Raw genomic sequence first — 22418 nt, forward strand, 5'->3', positions numbered from 1 at the left:
ACGTATATTAGCCTATATTAATACACATGGTAAAGTAGTCGCTTCAAAATCTAGAGTCCAATAAGATAACTTCACTATTACTATGATAATGTTCAGTATCATGAAGAACAGGTGTATTACATGTAAAACCCATCGCGTTCTTGTCGGTCATTTACACACGCGTCACATAGTAGCCAATGTAATGACATATTTATGCGTGCGTGACCACCTCTGGTCTTCATTCTGGTCGAAAATCCTCGAATTATAAATGGCGATACATATTTCAACAATTTTATGTATTCGATATGATGGGACAATCATTTTCATAGGCAACCAGCACATTTTTATGGTCAAACACACAGAATTGAGGTCGCAATTTCGTTTAAGCCGTCGGGCCTGTCAGCAACTCATTTTCTGTCAATACGCTTTGTTGTTACAACCAGTTTTGCACTTTGCGCATGAACACTACAAATACAGATCTACAAATCTAAATTAGAATCTCAATCTGAAAAAAGCGACGCCACCTTTGACCCTTTACTGTCCACTTCGGAAGTGACGGCTATTTGTATTGAAAGTCCACACATGCATTGCCAAATTGCGAAGGGCATTGAACGTATATATATGCAGAGTCAAATCCTTATCTATTACACATGTAGTTCACTTTGAAATTTGCAAGTCTAAGATCATGTTCGAAACAGATGTGATAACTGAGCAACCTCGGGCCAGTCTGTTAACAACAGGAAGTTCGAATTCGGACGTTGAAGAAGAAGGTGAAAGAAGAAATGATGAAATAAACATACGGAACATGGTTATTGGAGACTCAGAGTTTGCTGCTAGGATGACTGTTGAAGCTTTCCGTGGTAAAATGGAGTGGGGAGCAGGAAAAGATAGGTACTATAACGTTACTTTTTATATTGTGAAGTATCAACTGAGAAACTAACGTTAACCTGAGTGTAGCAGGTTAGTCTGTCTATGGTAGGGCAGTGGGTATGAATCTAAAGATATCTTTACCAACGTTTGATAAAGATATGTTCAAACCCAGTGGATATAATCCTCTAGACCATGGAGGACTCAGGTAGGAACTACCTCCATGCTCTCATGCTGATGGAATTGTCTCGACTTAGACAATTGACTTAGACAACTGACAGGGACCGTATTTCGTACTACAATGTACTTCGATCTCACCATCCCATGGGATAGTGATGAAGTACATGAAGTACATTAAATGTTTCAAGACACTGTAACGTTCAGGTCTTTCCATCTACTCATTGTCGTGGATGTGATATAGCCACCAAGCTACAACATTAGGTAAAATAAAAAAAATGTGTGTTTCCGGTAACCCAACCGACCATAGTTCAAGCCCGGGAGTTCAAGCTGCCAACCCTAAACATTTTTGAACATTACAAAACGATTAAAAATTTGTTGTCTTCTTGACTTTCATGCACATCTGTTTTCTTTCCCCAGTGATGTCTGTACACATTTCATTAAACTCTCACAGAAGGGGTAATCTGACCGACATTTGATTTTGGTTTTGTGTCAAAGCAATATTTTTCATAACTAAAAAATAATTTAAAAAGATACAATAATTTTTTTTAAAAATCCCAATCTACCTACCCTATTTTTTGAGGCTATGTTATAGAATCACACAATTTATTTTTTATGAGTTATCATATATACACTTGAGACAAGAATACTAGGCATCATATTTGTTGTAATATTTTGCACAGAATAGAAGACCTAGTGGGTCTAATGACAAGGTCTTACCAGTGCTCACCTGACATCTACCCAAGATATTTTATAGCTTTGTGTAATGACACAAGGGTAGGATTGCTAGCATTAAGACTCAAGAATGATCCGTAAGTATATAAGTATATTCCAGTTTTATGGAGAAAAATTGATTAGACAATTGCAGTATGTCATGTTACAGTTACATGTAAAGCATTTCTAGCCATTTCATACTCATAGGTAAGCATTGTCAGAAGGCACCACAGATTATGCAAAGTGAAGGTTAGAATTGTTGTTATAGTGGAAATCATATGGCAGTGTGCATGAAGCAGCAAATACAATTTGTATGTGAAAGAACTCTTTAGGGCATTACAGTAGTTGTCAAGGATAACACATTTTCCATAGTATTCCTCTGAGATAGAATACATACAAAGTATAATCAGAAGAATTGTATGAGTGTTTGTGATGTTCTCTTTGAAAGCACACTGAACAATCACATGTTTATGTTACATGTTTAGTGGTTTTATAAAACAGAGTTGTGCATAGATCACCAATGTACATTGTCGTTATTTTCATAATTCTGTTTGTTCTTGCAGGGAACCTGCAGAAGCCGACTACTTAGAAACCTATTCAATGTTGGGATTCTGTGGATTTTGTGGGTAAGAGTTGATCTATATGTTTTCACAAAATATTAATAAAAATCCACAATATCATTCCAATTTGTTAAATTGCTGTCTATGTCACACAACATTAAACCTTCAATACACACTAATAAACTATTTTACAAGTTCAAGTTAAACCTTCAATACACACAAATATACTATTTTACAAGTTCAAGTTAAACCTTCAGTACACACTAATAAACTATTTTACAAGTTCAAGTTAAACCTTCAATACACACTAATAAACTATTTTACAAGTTCAAGTTAAACCTTCAGTACACACTAATAAACTATTTTACAAGTTCAAGTTAAACCGTCAGTACACACTAATAAACTATTTTACAAGTTCAAGTTAAACCTTCAGTACACACTAATAAACTATTTTACAAGTTCAAGTTAAACCTTCAGTACACACTAATAAACTATTTTACAAGTTCAAGTTAAACCTTCAGTACACACTAATAAATTATTTTACAAGTTCAAGTTAAACCTTCAGTACACACTAAAGTAATAAACTATTTTACAAGTTCAAGTTAAACCTTCAGTACACACTAATAAATTATTTTACAAGTTCAAGTTAAACCTTCAGTACACAAACTATTTTACAAGTTCAAGTTAAACCTTCAGTACACACTAATAAACTATTTTACAAGTTCAAGTTAAACCGTCAGTACACACTAAAGTAATAAACTATTTTACAAGTTCAAGTTAAACCTTCAGTACACACTAATAAACTATTTTACAAGTTCAAGTTAAACCTTCAGTACACACTAAAGTAATAAATTATTTTACAAGTTCAAGTTAAACCTTCAGTACACACTAATAAACTATTTTACAAGTTCAAGTTAAACCTTCAGTACACACTAAAGTAATAAACTATTTTACAAGTTCAAGTTAAACCTTCAGTACACACTAATAAACTATTTTACAAGTTCAAGTTAAACCTTCAGTACACACTAATAAACTATTTTACAAGTTGAAGTTAAACCTTCAGTACACACTAAAGTAATAAATTATTTTACAAGTTCAAGTTAAACCTTCAGTACACACTAATAAACTATTTTACAAGTTCAAGTTAAACCTTCAGTACACACTAAAGTAATAAACTATTTTACAAGTTCAAGTTAAACCTTCAATACACAAATAAATTATTTTACAAGTTCAAGTTAAACCTTCAATACACAAATAAATTATTTTACAAGTTCAAGTTAAACCTTCAATACACAAATAAATTATTTTACAAGTTCAAGTTAAACCTTCAATACACAAACTATTTTACAAGTTCAAGTTAAACCTTCAATACACAAACTATTTTACAAGTTCAAGTTAAACCTTCAATACACAAATAAATTATTTTACAAGTTCAAGTTAAACCTTCAATACACAAATAAACTATTTTACAAGTTCAAGTTAAACCTTCAATACACAAATAAATTATTTTACAAGTTCAAGTTAAACCTTCAATACACAAATAAATTATTTTACAAGTTCAAGTTAAACCTTCAATACACAAACTATTTTACAAGTTCAAGTTAAACCTTCAATACACAAACTATTTTACAAGTTCAAGTTAAACCTTCAATAGACAAATAAATTATTTTACAAGTTCAAGTTAAACCTTCAATACACAAATAAACTATTTTACAACTTGGTCAGCAATTAATATTTCAACTGTTGTAATACTGCTGCTGTGGCTGAAGTTGGATATTGGTGTGTTCTAGCTATATGTGGTGATATGCTCCTTTCAATTATTTTGGCCAGACCCTCATCAATGCTAACACTAGAGGGCGCTATAACTTTCAGACCCCTGCCATCCCCTCGCTCCTGTATTAGTGTGCCATCAGTGACAGTCTATTCTCATGTGTCAGTGTGGCGGTTAAAAAACTTTGCCTTGTATCAAAATTATAGATTATTTCACACATTTGCATGTCTGTAACACACAACATACCATATCGTCTGTTCACACCATTACACATTGAAAATTTCACACTTTCAGTACATTGTAAGTAGATTTCCATGACCGTGTGTGTGTGTGTGTGTGTGTGTGTGTGTGTGTGTGTGTGTGTGTGTTACCATAATTATTTCTTCACAGCCTCACGTGAATGGCCGATACAGATGTTGACTTGCATCAGGACTAGGAGATTATTTCACACATCTGCACCCACAAAGTCACAATGACAAATTCTCTGTACTCTTTAACCAAATTTGGACCATGTGTTACCATGGTGATTATTTTTTAACAGTATGTTACCTGTCTCCATGGAAATTGATTATACCGTAAATGATACCAAACAATGTCACATTCATCATGTGACTGTCCTGGAAAAATACAGAAATCAGGGCATCGGTACGGTCTTATTAGACTTTGCTGAAGAAGAAGCCAAGAGACTAGGTTGCAGTGTAAGTTCCACCAACAGTGTTTTTATTAAGGTTTGGCAACTCTGATAACACAATGAGGAAATCAGATAAAACAAACACAAATTTTCATACATTGTGTCATATTTTCATATATTGTGTTATATTTTCATATATTGTGTCATATTTTCATATATTGTGTCATATTTTCATACATTGTGTCATATTTTCATATATTGTGTCATATTTTCATATATTGTGTCATATTTTCATACATTGTGTCATATTTTCATATATTGTGTCATATTTTCATACATTGTGTCATATTTTCATATATTGTGTCATATTTCATACATTGTGTCATATTTTCATATATTATGTCATATTTTCATACATTGTGTCATATATTCATACATTGTGTCATATTTTCATACATTGTGTCATGTTTTCATATATTGTCATATTTTCATACATTGTGTCATATTTTCATACATTGTGTCATATTTTCATATATTGTGTCATATTTTCATACATTGTTTCATATTTTCATATATTGTGTCATATTTTCATATATTGTGTCATATTTCATACATTGTCATATTTTCATATATTATGTCATATTTTCATATATTGTCATATTTTCATATATTGTGTCATATTTTCATACATTGTGTCATATTTTCATACATTGTGTCATATTTTCATACATTGTGTCATATTTTCATACATTGTGTCATATTTTCATACATTATGTCATATTTTCATATATTGTGTCATATTTTCATACATTGTGTCATATTTTCATACATTGTGTCATATTTTCATATATTGTGTCATATTTTCATATATTGTCATATTTTCATATATTGTGTCATATTTTCATACATTGTGTCATTTTCATACATTGTGTCATATTTTCATATATTGTGTCATATTTTCATATATTGTGTCATATTTTCATATATTGTGTCATATTTTCATATATTGTCATATTTTCATATATTGTGTCATATTTTCATATATTGTGTCATATTTCATACATTGTGTCATATTTTCATATATTATGTCATATTTTCATATATTGTCATATTTTCATATATTGTCATATTTTCATATATTGTGTCATATTTTCATACATTGTGTCATATTTTCATACATTGTGTCATATATTCATACAGTGTCATATTTTCATACATTGTGTCATATTTTCATATATTATGTCATATTTTCATATATTGTCATATTTTCATATATTGTGTCATATTTTCATATATTGTGTCATATTTTCATACATTGTGTCATATTTTCATACATTGTGTCATATATTCATACATTGTGTCATATTTTCATACATTGTGTCATATTTTCATACATTATGTCATATTTTCATATATTGTGTCATATTTTCATACATTGTGTCATATTTTCATACATTGTGTCATATTTTCATATATTGTCATATTTTCATATATTGTGTCATATTTTCATACATTGTGTCATATTTTCATACATTGTGTCATATTTTCATATATTGTGTCATATTTTCATATATTGTGTCATATTTTCATACATTGTGTCATATTTTCATACATTGTGTCATGTTTTCATATATTGTGTCATATTTTCATACATTGTGTCATATTTTCATATATTGTGTCATATTTTTGATGGGAAACAAATAGAGCTGTATATTTACCAACTTACCCCAACCCACCACCCCACACACCGTCCTTTCCATACCCTAATTATGGTAATTTCTTGTATTTGTTTCCATCAGTACACATCTATGATATGTTATTCTTTGAGTCCATCTCTAAGTATGTATGAAAGCCATGGATATATGATTGGAAAGACCAAAGGGTGTTGTGAAACAGGAGCAGTAAGTACCTTCTAAGTTTAATAGAGCTTGGGAGATTCAACAAATAATTTTAGTTCAAGACTATTGTTTTCTGAAAGAGATGCAATGTCATGAAAGACATAAACATGTAAATATTTACATATTATAGTAAAACGAAGAATTGTGCTCAGATTTGATAAACCATAGGCACACAAGGTCAATATCAAAGTCAAACCATATATCATATTTATCACAGTAGCCAACTTTTTAGTTTTAACAGCTGGTAGAAAGATGACAATATTGGGATATTTGATACAAAAAATATTGTTATATCTGGATGTTGTTTTGATACTCAGATATTTGACAGTTCAACAAGAGATGATTATTTAAATATATAAATCTTTAAAAGTGCACTAGCTGCAACACAAACGTTTGTTTAAAAGTGCACTAGCTGCAACACAAACATTTGTTTAAAAGTGCACTAGCTGCAACACAAACGTTTGTTTAAAAGTGCACTAGCTGCAACACAAACGTTTGTTTAAAAGTGCACTAGCTGCAACACAAACGTTTGTTTAAAAGTGCACTAGCTGCAACACAAACGTTTGTTTAAAAGTGCACTAGCTGCAACACAAACGTTTGTTTAAAAGTGCACTAGCTGCAACACAAACGTTTGTTTAAAAGTGCACTAGCTGCAACACAAACGTTTGTTTAAAAGTGCACTAGCTGCAACACAAACGTTTGTTTAAAAGTGCACTAGCTGCAACACAAACATTTATTTAAAAGTGCACTAGCTGCAACACAAACGTTTGTTTAAAACTGCACTAGCTGCAACACAAATGTTTGTTTAAAAGTGCACTAGCTGCAACACAAACGTTTGTTTAAAAGTGCACTAGCTGCAACACAAACGTTTATTTAAAAGTGCACTAGCTGCAACACAAACATTTGTTTAAAACTGCACTAGCTGCAACACAAACGTTTGTTTAAAAGTGCACTAGCTGCAACACAAACGTTTGTTTAAAAGTGCACTAGCTGCAACACAAACGTTTGTTTAAAAGTGCACTAGCTGCAACACAAACGTTTGTTTAAAAGTGCACTAGCTGCAACACAAATGTTTGTTTAAAACTTTTTTGTTTGATGCAATGACATACTCCTAATATCATACTCTGCACACGGTGTATTGTATTGTGGTTACATTTATGTATGCAACTGTATTCAAAATATGGAACAATAAATATGGGTCTGCACCCAAATATCTGCACCCTCAAAGCGATCACAATTTCAGCCTGTTGCTATACTACTTCTGGATACCTCTTTTTGACCTCTAATTAATAAGTACAATGTCTAATTATTTGCAGTGAAGATATTGTGGGTTAGCTGATAAAAAAAATAATATTCTAGTTACATAGCCTGTACCATTTTTAGTACAACTGAACTTATAAGGTTCAGTAGTGCTATAGGCATTGCTAAGTGTCTGTCTGTCTGCCTGTATGTCTGTCAGTGGATGTGTGTGTGTGTGTGTGTGTGTGTGTGTGTGTGTGTGTGCGTGTGTGTGTGTGTGTGTGTGTGTGTGTGTGTGTGTGTGTGTGTGTAAACAACTTTAAGTCAAAAACCGCTCTACCAATTGCCATGATATTTGGTTGGTGTATTACCTTGGGTGTCTAGTTGGGAAATTGTTCAAATCAAAATGTTCTTACCACCTGTGTGTGATCTGGGTTTAAAAAAATGTGATTTTTTGTCAAAATACTTAAACTCAAAAACTACTGGGCAGATTGGTCTGAAATTTGATGGGAACATTGTTTAGATTAAGAATTGTTCATGATATGATGATCCCATCAGTGATATGCAAATTAGGGCTAAAATGTGTCTTTTTGGTCAAAATCCGTTACTTCCAAAACTCTCTGAGCAGATTGGGCTGAAATTTAATGGGGATGCTTCTGGGGGCATATAGATGAAGAAATGTTAAGCATATAATGATTTCATAAATTATGTCCAAATTAGGTGTAAAAATGTGAATTTTGGTGAGAAGCGTATATCTCAAAAAGTACTGATACTTGGTGAGCTATTTCTAGAAGTGTTATTCTGCAGATTTTCGTCAAAACATTTTGACACTAGTGGCCCTAGCAACCATGACCACACCCTTAGCAACAACCAAATGGCAGTAGAATTTGGTTAAATGACAACATCATTTGGTAGACAAGTGAGTAAACATTCAAAAATGTATGCAAATATCCCTAGCAACCATTATCATGCCCATAGCAACAGCCAAACGATGGTGTATTTCACAACAGGGATTCATTGACAAGTGAACATTCAAAACATGTATGCAAATATGCCTAGCAACAAGACCACACCCATAGTAACTGCCAAGTGATCACATATATTGCAAAGATAAAAACAGATTAATAGACAAGTGAATAAACATTCAAAAAATGTATGTAAATGTGCCTAGCAACAAGACCATGCAAATAGCAATAGCCAAATGATCATGTATATTGCAAAGATAACTTGGATTAATAGACAAATGAATAAACATTCAAAAAATGTATGTAAATGTGCCTAACAACATAACCATACCCATAGCAACATCTAAATGATCACATATATTGCAAAGATAACAAGGATTAATAGACAAATGAATAAGCATTCAAAAATGTATCCAAATATACCTAGCAACAAGACCACACCCATAGCAACAGCCAAATGATCACATATATTGCAAAGATAACATCAGGGATCATAGACAAGTGAACAACCATTTAAAAAAATATATGCAAATATGTCTAACAACAAGACCATGCCCATAGCAACAGCCAAATGATCACATATATTGCAAAGATAACATCAGGGTTGCATAGGCAACTGCATAATCATTCAGCAAGTGAACACCTATACCTAGCATGGATCAGCATGTGGGTAAACATTTTTAAAACTGTACATTTGTGCCACAATGCATTGGCGCTATTTTAATTATTTCATGTTTTTCTGTCTGCTTTTGTAGAGATGGTATAAAATGGTGAAGCAACTTTGACACAGTTGAGACTGTCATGTGACAAGTGGTATGCATCAGAGTCTTTACACATAGCAGTTTCTACTAAATAGATCTGATATTCCACCTGGTTTCATATAAAACACAACAGTAAGAGATTGATAATAGTATGGTGTGCTGTCAAAGAGAAGCACACATGCATGGCTTTTGCCTTACAACATGGAAGTTACACTTCCTTGCTTGAAGTAACGATAACAACAAGAAAACAAATTTGATGCATCCACCAAGGCAAGAATTCTGACATGATGTCATTAAAATTCAAAAAAGTAGTCGCCTATCTTTTCTATGCAAAATAATTACAGCCCTGGTATTACAGTTTTTAGATGAACACTTTTGACATTTGTTGATATGATCAGTATTTTATTGCTTTAAACCCCCCCCCCCTAAAAAAAACACAATAAAAAACAAAAAAACAACAACAACAAACGAACAAAAAACAACAACAACAAACAAACAAACAAACGTCTTCGGTGTTACCAGATATGTCATAAAGCATGAGTTTACTGATCATGCGCTCATTACAAGAGATTATGAAAAGTTATAAATTTATCAAAGTATGATAATTTTAACATTGTGGATGAATACCAGAGAACCAGTCAGTTTTAACTACTTATACCTTTTCAACTCAGTGGTATAGTTGTAAGAGACATTTGTACAACCTTAATTAATAGGTATCTGTAACAAATAATGAAAAATGTCAAATTATTACATTTGTACTTATTTAAACAAACCATTGGTCCAGCATGCAGACTATTGTCCAACATGTATGTGAACTTTTGTATATAAACAAACCATTGGTCCAACATGTATGTAAACTCCTTAGGCATCGCAAAGTGTCTGTATGTGTGGATGTGTGTGTGTGTGTGTGTGTGTGTGTAAACAACTTAAAGCCATTGCAACCACCCAACAGTGTATTTCACTGAGATAACAACAGGGATTCTTAGACAAGTGAACAATCATTCAAAAAGTGTGCAAATATGCCTAGCAACAAGACCACGCCCATGGTAACAGCCAAATGAATACATATATTGCAAAGATAACAGGGATTAATAGACAAGTGAATAAACGTTCAAAAATGTATGCAAATGTGCCTAGCAACAAGACCACACCCATAGCAACAGTCAAATGATCATATATAGTGCAAAGATAACATCAGGGATTCATAGACAAGGGAACTAACATTCAAAAAATGTATGCAAATATGTCTTGCAACATGTACGTCCATAGCAACAATATCGGGAATGAAATAAACTATTCCACAAACAGCCAAATGATTGCATATATTCAACAAAAGGGTAGGATAGGTAACTGGATAATCATTCAGCAAGTGAATATCTATATGTGGCATGGATCTGCATTTGGGTAAACATTTTAAAAATATGTACAGTTGTGCTACAACTCCATTGGCACTTTTTATTTTCTTGCAGGAGCTAAACCGCTACAGTTAGGGAGCGATTAGTTTTTACAGCCTGGGGTGGGCCAGTTAGTGTTTGTGTTGTATTAAAAACTAGAGACCCCCCTGCAATTCATCCACAAAACAACCCCCCACCCCTTCTGACAAATAAAAAAACACACTGACCCCCCCCCCCACCCATCTGTTGACAATAAGGATTCTTCTTGTTCTTGCAAAAGACACTCTATTCTCAAATCATAATACTGCACACTAGTTAATTTTACATGTTACATTTTCAGTAATTTTAAGTGTATCTGGTAAATTGCTAACCAAAATCCATTGCTTTACATGTATAAAGCTCTTTAGATAGGAACCCTATGAAAAGTATGATTGTCTGTTCACGTACATACAAAATATTCATGGTTTAGTAACCAAAAGTTCTAGGATATCTCTTAGATTGAGTGAATTATTAACACAGTTTAATTCAGCTAATCATAAACTACAATATTAGAAATGAAGTTAATATGATTGTAAATCCAGGGGTTTCACTAAGTTTCAAAGTAGGGGGAGAAGTGGGAAAAGTGTGGTTGGGGAGGGTTTGGGAGGAGAATTCCCCCACCCCTCACTTTTTAAGATCTTTTTGAAAAATTATCATCTTTTGGAGGCCATTCAGAGCACCATTCATTCATTCATTCATTCATTCAGAAGTAAAATACCACTTAATATCATAAATGTATCACTAATTTTAGGATTTTGAATGTTTAAATTATTTCAAGTCAAATTGTCAATTAATAATTTTAAAAAATGAGGTAGAAAGTAAGAAAATTTAGGGAAAACATGTAGAGTGGAGGCCAGTTAACGTACCATTTAGAGATATAAACAATTCATTAAATTATTTGAAAATGTGTCTCACCCTAGATTTGGCATGTTTTGTGTGCAATTCAACATATTCAGGTCAATGGAGGCACAGATTTTAGAGGCAGTCCATCCAGTAAATTTGGCATTTCATTTATTATGTGTTAGGTGTACAGCTCAGTACAAGATTACACAATGCTTCTCATGGTGTGCAATATGGAGAAGTCACTTCTAACAAATAACTGTTTCTTAAAGGTGGCCATAGTGCAGTGTTGTGACTCCATGTCATATGCATGGGATATATCAAGAGACAAAGAGTTTGTTATATTTGAATGTATATTTATAGCTATTTACGGTTTATGGTTTACATTTGTTGTTTAAATAAATGTTTGGAAATTTAAGTACAACAGTGTGGCTCATGATTTCGTTTAGTTGTTGAAAATAAGATGCCCTCCCCCCTCCTTGATTCACTTTGTAGAAATGATGACCCCTTCTTTGAGTCCGAGGTGACCCCCCCCCCCCCCGATTTGCCGCCTCCGGCCGTAAAACTGATCGCTCCCTTAGTGCAGTTACCTTCTTCCTTGCCTTACATAGTACCTGTACATAAGGTTGCATGTGTGCAATGTTCAAAGCAATACTCCTAAACCTGACAAAGTATCTGGTTACGATCTAGCATAGAGGCATTCCAGTGTTTTGTATGGGTACTTCTTTGTTGACACATTCGTCGCTATAGTACATGTAAAGTAAATACGTATATGTATTGGTCACAGTACACCGGTCAATAGAACCTATCTAGTATTACGTAATGGACGTTCATTACATTGGCACTGCTCTGCCAAGTCATAATATCAGCAGAAAACGCGAAAATCCTAGTGCATTTGTCCATAGATCAAAGTCCCTCGTCGGCTTTTAATTTTATTTAAACTCCCGATCGCGATCCGTTCTATACAACACTACAGACTCTTCAAGCTGAACGTCACGTCGTGATCGATTTTGTGGTTTGAAGAATGGACTCCAGCTACGGCGATATCTATGACAGCCATGGCCCGATGGTTCCAGTAGTAACGGATCAACCGGGCGCGATAACCTATTCCCCACCACCCTCTGTCATCCCCGGTGAAGATGGCGGACCTGTCTCCATACGGAATATGACCTCAGCGGATAGTAATTTTGCTGCAAGAGTGACAGTGGAGTCATTCCGAAGTAAATTTGAACATGCTGTAGGAAGGAGAAAGTAGGTAACGTTATATTGAATTGAATACATACAATACACTACAATACAATACGATGCCGTACAATACAATACATACATACATACATACAACGTCATACATACAGTGTTATATACAAATACGCCATGTCATTCGTTAGTGGTCTGAGTTTATGTGTATCTTGTGCCGAAAACCACTTTCTGTAAATCATAGTGTTGTCAAAGTATTATATGGTTGCAATCCTGAATTGCATAATGTTACGTATTAAAGTTGCGAGAATACCATAATGTGTAAATATAGTGTTGTCAAAGTATTATATGGTTGCAATCCTGAATTGCATAATGTTACGTAAGTTGCGAGAATACCATAATGTTCATGGTTTAGTACGTAAATTATTCGTATTATAACTACTAGTCTTTTCATGTTGAGTGGGGACGAAGAAGGGTCACCGGTGTATGGCGCTCAGTAGAACAATGGAAGTATAACCCACGTTATACTTCTATGGTAGAACAAACTCATAAATAAGGTAGTCCATAGACCGTCGGCCCCTCTACAACAGCACTTGGTGAAACGCAACTGCGGTAAACATCAAAGGATCTCTAACTGTTTATTGTATGATGTTTGTTTGCATACATTAAGCTACATAAGCATTTCCTGTCCGTTTCAGAGTTGTTTACAATCACTGTGACCTCAGACCACTAAAAATATTCGTTAGTAGTCTGAGCTGTGACTCAGTGATAGTTGCTAGCTATTCGACATGTTTTTGACTAAATTTTCCTACCATTTCGAAGTTTACAACTGGTTGAAGACCCCAACAAGATATATATAGTATTTTAGGTTGGTGGAGGGTCTATGGGTAGTCATAGTGAAACTGGTTTATTTAACAGCAACAGAAGAGGTTAAATTAATTTAGAAAAAAACACCTGATTTTCAAATCATACTTTATTACATGGCACCTTGTAGGGAAAGAATATTTTAAAAGCAAACAATAAACACAAAAACAACTCTTTTTAGTCCCCGCGGACGAAGTCCGGAACGGGGACTTATGGATTGGGTTCCGTCTGTCTGTCTGTCCGTCCGTCCGTCCGCAGCTGTTTCTTGGAGATGCTTGTACCATTTTTTTTCAAACTTGGTACAGGGGCAACATGCTATGGCATACATATGCACGTCAATTTGTTTTATGATACGATCCAATATGGCCGCCTAGCAGCCATTTTGTTTGCGAATTTTCCCTGTCTAAAGCCATAACTCAGACATGCTAAAACAGATCTCATTCAAAGTTGGTATTAGGACAGTGTTCTATGGCATATATGTGCATATTCATTGTTGTCATGATACGATCCAATATGGCCGCCTGGCAGCCATTTTGTTTTTGAATTTCCGTGTCCAAAGCCATAACTTAGACATGCTTGAACAGATCTCATTCAAAGTTGGTATTAGGACAGTGTTCTATGACATACATGTGCATATCCATTTTCATCGTGATATGATCCCCATACCCGACCAATCCTTTTTGTTGTAGACATGTTCCATGTCCAACAAGCAGACACAACATATCTAAGTCTGTTTGATTTAGGTTCACAAGTGTTGTTGCGTGATCAGAGTAGTGATAATTCCTTAAAACCCAATCATAGCGGGGACTATGTCATTCTCAATGACTTGTTTTAGTATGGTATCGCTCTGCGGGTATTAAATCAATTTGATATTCTCAGCTCGTAAATGAAATAAAATATCAAACATGGATTTTAAAAGTATTGTAAATGAAAACAAACTGCAATTATTGCAGCTAGGTCATACTTAGTCTATCTGCTAGACCTCGGATGTTCTTCCGATAGAATACAACACACGCCCGAACATCGCTATCGAGGATGGAACATCCGAGTCACTGCGAACTTCGTTCGCTTATAGTATCGAAAGAAAGCCCGAACGTCTAGCAGCAAGACTAGGTCATACTTAACTTTTCTAAAATCAATACAGAGCTCTTTGGTCTTTAAAACATTAAGATATAGATAATTATCATCACACCAGTCAGTAAATCTCTCAATCTCATCCATAGACCCTGGTGTAGGGTCTATGTCTCATCTAAATAAATCGAATCATCATCATTACTGATCTTCCCAACCATTGCTGTTCTTCCCAGCCATTGCTGTGTCATCTGCAAATTTGACCACTGGACAAGAGATGTCAGCTGCTTGTATACAGTGTGAAAAGGAAGGGTGCTAAAACAGTGTCCTTGGGTGTACCTGTATACTCTACATCAGATTTGTCACCATGTAAATACACGAGCTGTGGTCTATTAGGAAGTTGAAGGTGACAAGTTCATCGCTAAAAGTTTCTGAACAATAAGATGTGGCTGTATATTGTTAAAAGCACTTGAAAAGTTGAAGAACATTTGTGATTGAACTTCCAGCTTTCTCTAAATGAGGATATACATTATATAAAACATGTAACATCGCTTCCTCTATACTCTTGTTCTTACGATCAGCAAACTGTAATGGGTCGATAAAATCAGAGACTGCAACTGTTAAATTTATTGAAAGCCACTTTCGTAACGTCACGCAACTGATCTAAGATCGTTCAGTGTCATTGGTGATTATATAACCACCTTTGTTCTTTATTCGTTGTGAATTTCCTAGTTTTGATTTAAGTTATTGTCTAGTATTAGTAATATATTTTCAAAAATCTTCAAACCATCTCCTTTGACTTTTTCAGTATTAATGCTGTGACTGCATTGCATACCACAGACTATGCTAACTCGCCTAATGTCTACAATCGTAACTTTGTGGCGTGTTATGAAGGCGTACCGGCAGGACATCTCGGACTACTAACTAAGGGAGATCCGTATGTATTTTATGTAGCCATATTTGACATACCAGTTCATTGTGGGTTTTCGATGTATGGTTGTTCATGTTAATTTGCAATCGAAGACCCGATATTTCTTTATTCAATGCATACATTTATGAATTTTAGAAACTAACGAGTTTCCTATTCGATGTTCCAAACACGACAGTAGAAATTGAACCTTCGGCTTTAGACACAAACTAAAGCTATTATGTGAAATGTTGATATGAGACTATTGGTTCTCGTTGTACTCACAGAAGGTGGGCACTTTTTGGTGACTTTCACAATGTTGCACTGTACATTTTAATAGTTAGTGTTTACACTATCTTGATTACAGGGTGATTAGATTATCACAACAAAGCACCACCATCACCTACTCTGTAATCTACCACACCAAACAACAATTTTAGTCCGTCTACCTTAGTTAAGTGAAGCCTGGTTTCCGCTGTAGTATATACTCGGCTATCTGTTATTGTCGTGATAAAAAGTAGATCGAAATTACTATCATAAAAACTCAACCAAATCACGTTTCTGCAAGTAGGAGTAATTATTTCTATGGTCGGAGTTACCTGTTTATGTCTCTTGCTTCAGGTTGGTTAGTTGGAGGGGCTGGTGTGATACATGTTCTGCACTTGGATGTTGTGGAACTTGTGGGTAAGTACAGGACTGGATTATAGATAAATGCATATGTGTATGGTTGCTGAAAAGCCTTACTCATACATTTCAACCCAATAATCACAGACCCAGGTCACTATCCCACAAGTGAAAAGGTTGAAGTTGTACACAAGGCTTCGTCATATTGAAAACCTATAGCCTTGTCAATTACTAAACCCAAATAGCGTTACGAGCGTTACATGTAATTTGATATTTGAAACTACCCTGTTACACTGCTGAATGACTCGGTGATGACTCCGGTAACTCACGTGACGTGCTACTTGAGCTAATGGAACAACACAACAGCGCCGTAAACATGCTCATGTCACATCAGGGGCATGAGGCAACAATTCTGGTGAATCTCAAAAATGATAATGATGACATACAGGTAATAAAGGCCCAAGTTAGCTATGAGTCACATTTACATACTTACTTCTTTATTTATAGTATATTTTAATAAACTCATTATACACGTCTACAAATATTTGTTATTTTGGGTATAAGGCCAGAACTAGAAATGGAATGATTAAAAATATTATATGTATGTGCTTGTACACTTTCTGGTCTTTTTAAAAAATGAAACATTTTTTTTTATAATAATCGCAGAAAAAAAGTTATATATAAATATGGAAGACTCCAAAAAAGAATAAAGAAAAAGAAAGTATACGGATAGACATGGTGCAAAATCGACGCTTAGTGCGCTCCGCTGCTTGGCGTGCTCGAGCTCAAACGTATTCCTTGCTTAAACTTGTAATACAGAGGGGTAGGACACGGCATCGAATAAACCAATCAGGACGCTTAAAATCGAACATGTGACCCATGAATTTTCTCTCGAAGCTTGATACCACCTGCTGCCCTCTTGTGGTGAGATATATATTTCGCATGTTGCAGTACATTGTGGCGTTTGCGGGACAGTAAAACAGATTGCCGAAACAGCATATTATATGAACTGAAGCTCAGAAACGGTGCCTCTTTTGCGAGGGATATAAACAAAAACACAATTGATAATATCTTGGTTTAATCAATATTTGGTGCCGTAGAGTTGCGGTAGGCTCGTACACACAGTCGATTCCGGTCTATATTATTTTCATAAAATTACGTAAAAATAATCATTAAACATTAGTCGTCATATCTGTGTCTCTTCAAAATATACCTTTGAATGAAAGAGAAAACGTAACAACATCATTTGACTGAGTAAACAAGTACTCGTAAGTTTGCCCGAAACAGAAAGCGTCCGTGAACGATCGACGAGGGCGATGTGGTTTCAAGCTTACGACGAAAAAGAACACCAAAGTGTCCTACCCCTCCTTTTTAGCAAATGAGCAAATTGAGCAAATTGAGCAAATGTTGAGCTCGTGGAGGTTGAAGTTTCAAATGCCAAGATTCGAATCATTCGATCTCGCGATAAGACAGAGAAGTAAATTCTACGACCGTTGGGGGCGCTATTCAATCGAGCCGGTACACTCCACAGCAGCGTCCCGTATATTCTATTTATATTCCAGTACGATTCGATCGAGTTAAATATATGTGTTTCTCTGTGTATTATAATTAGATATTAATTAGCGATTCGGGATACTGAAATAATGATAAACAAGAACTTGACGGAACCTGTTGATGTTGTCTATATTCACGTTATTCAATATTGTTATAGACACCAGAATTGTTGCCTCATGCCCTTGGACTGACCGTTATTTCACTTCACGAAATAAATGGAATGCTAACGTAGTGAACATGATTGAAACTTAAATTAGACGTAAACACTTGTTTTCGTTGTTGATTATACAACTTGCCAGAGTGTAACACTTGTAAACAGTCGTGTGCGATTTGTTTCTTTTTTCTAGTTTTGTGTGTCTTGGTTCGACCCTGCAAGTTGGTGATCTCGACAGTAACGAATGTTACATCGACCATATATGTGTGGACGAAAAATTTCGAGGAAAGGGAATTGGAAAGGTTTTGATGGAGAGGGCGGAATATGAGGCTATAATGATGGGATGCACAGTAAGTTCTAACTCAACGAAAATGTGAAAATAATTCAACTATTGTTCTGACATTGCGAATGGTTCAAATGACTCAGAGGTTCTATTAGAAACATTGGATGTACGGTATATGTGGTTATAAAGACGTAAACGTTTGACATTGTTGACGCTTTGTTGTTTATTTCTTCCTATCAGATGTACAGATTACATTACAGATTGGAAGAACAGTTTTATTTTGTCTTGTTAGGTTGATGTCAGTTTCCGCATCCGCTATTTCTCGTGAGACTTCACAATTTTTGCGATTTCATTATTTTATTCTCGAGTATGTAAAAAAAAGTTTAGGGTCGGCATCGAAAGACTAGGTGGGGTCCGGTAACCGGAACCAAATAATTATTTGTTAGCACAACTGAACTGATAAGGTTCAGTAGTGCTATAGGCATGGCAAAGTGTTTGTCTGTCTGTCTGTATGTATGTATGTATGTATGTATGTATGTATGTATGTATGTATGTATGTATGTATGTATGTATGTATGTATGTATGTATGTATGTATGTCTGTCTGTCTGTCTGTCTGTCTGTCTGTCTGTCTGTCTGTCTGTCTGTCTGTCTTTCAAAATGATCTTACCACAGTTGTGTGATTTGGGTCAAAAAATGTGATTTTTGGTCAAAAAAGTTAAACTCAAAAACTACTGGGCAGATCAGTTTGAAATTTGGTAGAAACATTCTTAGGGGTCTTTAGACTAAGATTTGTTCATGACATGATGATTCCCTCAGTGATATGCAAATTAGGGCTAAAAATGTCTCTTTTTGGTCAAAAATCTGTAATTCCAAAACTACTGAGCAGATTAGGCTGAACTTTAATGGGGATGCATCTGGGGGTGTATAGATGAAGAAATGTGAAGCAAATAATGATCTCATCAGTGATCTGCAAATTGGGTGTAAAAATGTGAATTTTGGTCAAAAACTTATATCTCAAATGTACTTGGTCAGTGAGACTGAAACTTGGTGAGATGTTTCTAGAAGTGTTAATTCTGCAGATTTTCTTCAAAATATTTTGACACAATTATTCATAGCAACTGTGACCACACACTTAGCAACAACCAAATGGCAGCTTATTTTGGTCAAATAACAACATCATCTGGTAGGCAAGTGGGTAAACATTCCAAAAATGTATGTAAATGCCATTTGCAGCCATGCCCATGCCCATAGAAACAGCCAAATGATCATGTGTATTGCAAAGACAACAACAGTGATTCATAGACAAGTGAACAAACATTAAAAAATGTATGCAAATATGTCTAGCAACATGACCACGCCCATAGCAACAGCCAAATGATCGTGTACATTGCAAAGATAACAACAGGGTTGGTTGGATAGGCAACTGGATAGTCATGCACCAAATGAGCACCTATACCTAGCATGGATCAGCATGTGGATATATATTTTTTAAAAACTGTACAGTTGTTCTACAACGCTATTGGCACTATTTTTTAGGCCTAAGACATATATGAATCTATCTTGAATGCATTTTTTTACAGAGAATGTCGTTGTTTGTTGCTAAAGACAATCGTGCCAAACATCTGTATGAGAGACAAGGCTATGTAGTCACGAAGGAGGAGGATGGATGTCTTTTTACTTATTGTCCAACAGGCATCAGGGTAGGTCATGTGATCTTTATTAGTAAATTCTTCAATTTTTTATGACACAATTCATTGGCTGACAAAACGATTCCGGTTGGGATACAATTAATCCGACCCATAATTAAACTAAATCAAGGGCACAAAAATATGAATGTTATTGTTGGATATTATTAGACTGTAAAACACGCAATTCATGTTGTAGCGCCACCAACGGCCATCTCCTTGAGGGGAAAGGCCGAAGCGTGGGGTGTTTAGATTAAGACTTGTTCACGACATGATCAAAATTCTTAATTCCATCCAAAACTACTGAGCAGATAAGGCCGAAATTTGGTTGAAACGTTCTTCAGGGTGTTTATATTAAGAATTGTTCATGACATGATGATCCCATCAATGATATAGAAATTAAGGCTAAAATGTGTCTTTTTGGTCAAAAATCTATAATTCCAAAACTACTGAGCAGATTAGGCTGAAATTTGGTAGGACAATCTGAAGGATGTTTAGATTAAGAATTGTCCATTACATGATGATCCCATCAGTGATATGTAAATTAGGTCTAAAAATGTGTCTTTTTGTCAAAAATCTATAGTTCCATAACTACTGAGAAGATTGGGCTGAAATTTAAAGAGGGTGCATCTGGGAAAATGTTGATGAAGCTGTATTCATAATTTGATGATCCCATCAGCGATATGCAAATTAGGTCAATTTTGGTCAAAAAACCTAGATCTTAAAACTACATAGTGAATGGGTTGAAACTTGGTGTGAATGTTTCTGGTACAGGTATTATTCTGCAGTTATTGTCGAAACACTTCAACACAATTGACCCTACCAACCATGACCACGCCCTTACCAACAGTGAAATAACGATGCACATTACAAAGATAACAACAGGAGTGGGTAGGTTTAGTCATTGACACTTAAATTCAAAGAGTGTATTAAAATATGCCTAGCAACAGGACCACACCCATACCAACAGCTAAGTGGTGGTTTATATTGCAAAGGTGAAAAGTGGGAAGGGTAGGCTAGTTACTAAAGCGTCCAATAATGTATGCGAATATTCCTAGCAAAAAGACCATGTTCATAGCAACAACCAAATACAGTTGTACTACAATACCATTGGCGCTATTTTTCAATCTTGGTGTGTACAAGTGACGGGAAAGGTATGCTGACCAATCCATATCCCCAATACATGATTGTCAGAATTAAGATTTCGTGCTTCTGGATACCCATGACTCTTCTTCCATGCATCGAAAGGAAGATCTGTGAATATCAAATCTTGTCAGTTCTTGGATATGATAGAATATATAGTCTGCTTACGTGGCATTCCACATTTCTTGCAAGGTAACCCGATTGCATTACACATCGGACGACCTTAGATGTATATTTAAAGTCATGTCTTCAAGTGACTACCAGGGAATGTGATGATGGCACTGTATTGATTTTACACGGGGTACAGATGGAGACAGCTTATAAAGTGTTAACTTCAGCTATATTCCTCATTTCTTATAGGTGTGGTATAAAATGGAGAAACGACTTACCTAATGCAGTGCAGATGTCAACCAGGGTTCCAAGGAAAGTGTACATGTACCATACCATGCGAAAGCCAAGTGGTACGAGGGAGCCTGGGGAAGACAAATGTCGAATAGAATCTTGCAGTTTTTCAAATATATTTAGTTGCAACACACTTTGTATAGTTAGAATGTTTTAAAGCTGTCTCCATACTAATAAAGTTCAGAATACAACACAGCAGGTTCAATAAATATGTTGTTGTTGTTGTTGTTGTTGTTGCTGCTGCAGCTGTTGTTGTTGTTGTTGTTGTTGTTGTTGTTGTTGTTGTTGTGAGCACCTGTACATAGCTAAGCATAATACCACGGAGCTGTTATTGTTTTCAACTTAATACATCCCTCGGGGTAGTATTCAAGAAATGCAGATCTTTGCATGGGATCAATTTTCCAATGTTAATGTCCCAACTTGTTACCTAAATGGTTACATGCCTAACTTTGATAAGGTAACATAATTACCTATACATGTAACGTAACAGATCAAGCCAGCTACCCGTGACAAAATTCACTAATGTCAGAACGAATGAAACCAGGTCACAAATGTGCTGTAACTCTGTGTTTGTACCTCAGACCACTATTCTCTATAGTGGTCCAAGTTTGTATGGATGATGATATGACAACTGAATACAAGAGATTTTCGTAATGTTCGTAAACACAAAACTTGTTCGCATTCACATGACCTTTTG

The 22418-nt window shown here is 35.0% G+C and overlaps 3 protein-coding genes across 3 annotated transcripts in view; 2 read left to right on the forward strand and 1 right to left on the reverse strand.

Moving 5' to 3' along the window:
• Window positions 1-537: 537 nt before the first annotated feature.
• LOC144453965 (uncharacterized) lies at window positions 538-9710 on the forward strand. Its single transcript, XM_078145338.1, has 6 exons — window positions 538-870; window positions 1707-1835; window positions 2301-2363; window positions 4610-4766; window positions 6499-6600; window positions 9557-9710. Exons 1-6 carry the CDS (start codon window positions 665-667, stop codon window positions 9584-9586), a joined length of 687 nt encoding a protein of 228 aa, XP_078001464.1. The 5' UTR covers window positions 538-664; the 3' UTR covers window positions 9587-9710.
• LOC144453963 (general transcription factor IIE subunit 1-like) overlaps window positions 1417-22418 on the reverse strand; it is a 228598-nt gene continuing 207596 nt past the window's right edge. Inside the window, exon 4 of the transcript XR_013482465.1 lies at window positions 1417-1426. The gene's annotated coding sequence lies outside the window, so the exon portion shown is untranslated. The remainder of the gene's footprint in view (window positions 1427-22418) is intronic.
• On the forward strand, window positions 9614-21862 carry LOC144453964 (uncharacterized). The gene is made up of 7 exons (XM_078145337.1): window positions 9614-9694; window positions 12812-13086; window positions 15776-15904; window positions 16496-16558; window positions 18400-18556; window positions 20072-20191; window positions 21680-21862. The coding sequence occupies exons 2-7, from the start codon at window positions 12860-12862 to the stop codon at window positions 21710-21712; spliced, it is 729 nt and encodes a 242-aa protein (XP_078001463.1). The 5' UTR covers window positions 9614-9694; window positions 12812-12859; the 3' UTR covers window positions 21713-21862.

The sequence above is a fragment of the Glandiceps talaboti genome, chromosome 3 (assembly GCF_964340395.1).
Source record: "Glandiceps talaboti chromosome 3, keGlaTala1.1, whole genome shotgun sequence".
Classification (NCBI taxonomy): Eukaryota; Metazoa; Hemichordata; class Enteropneusta; family Spengelidae; genus Glandiceps; species Glandiceps talaboti.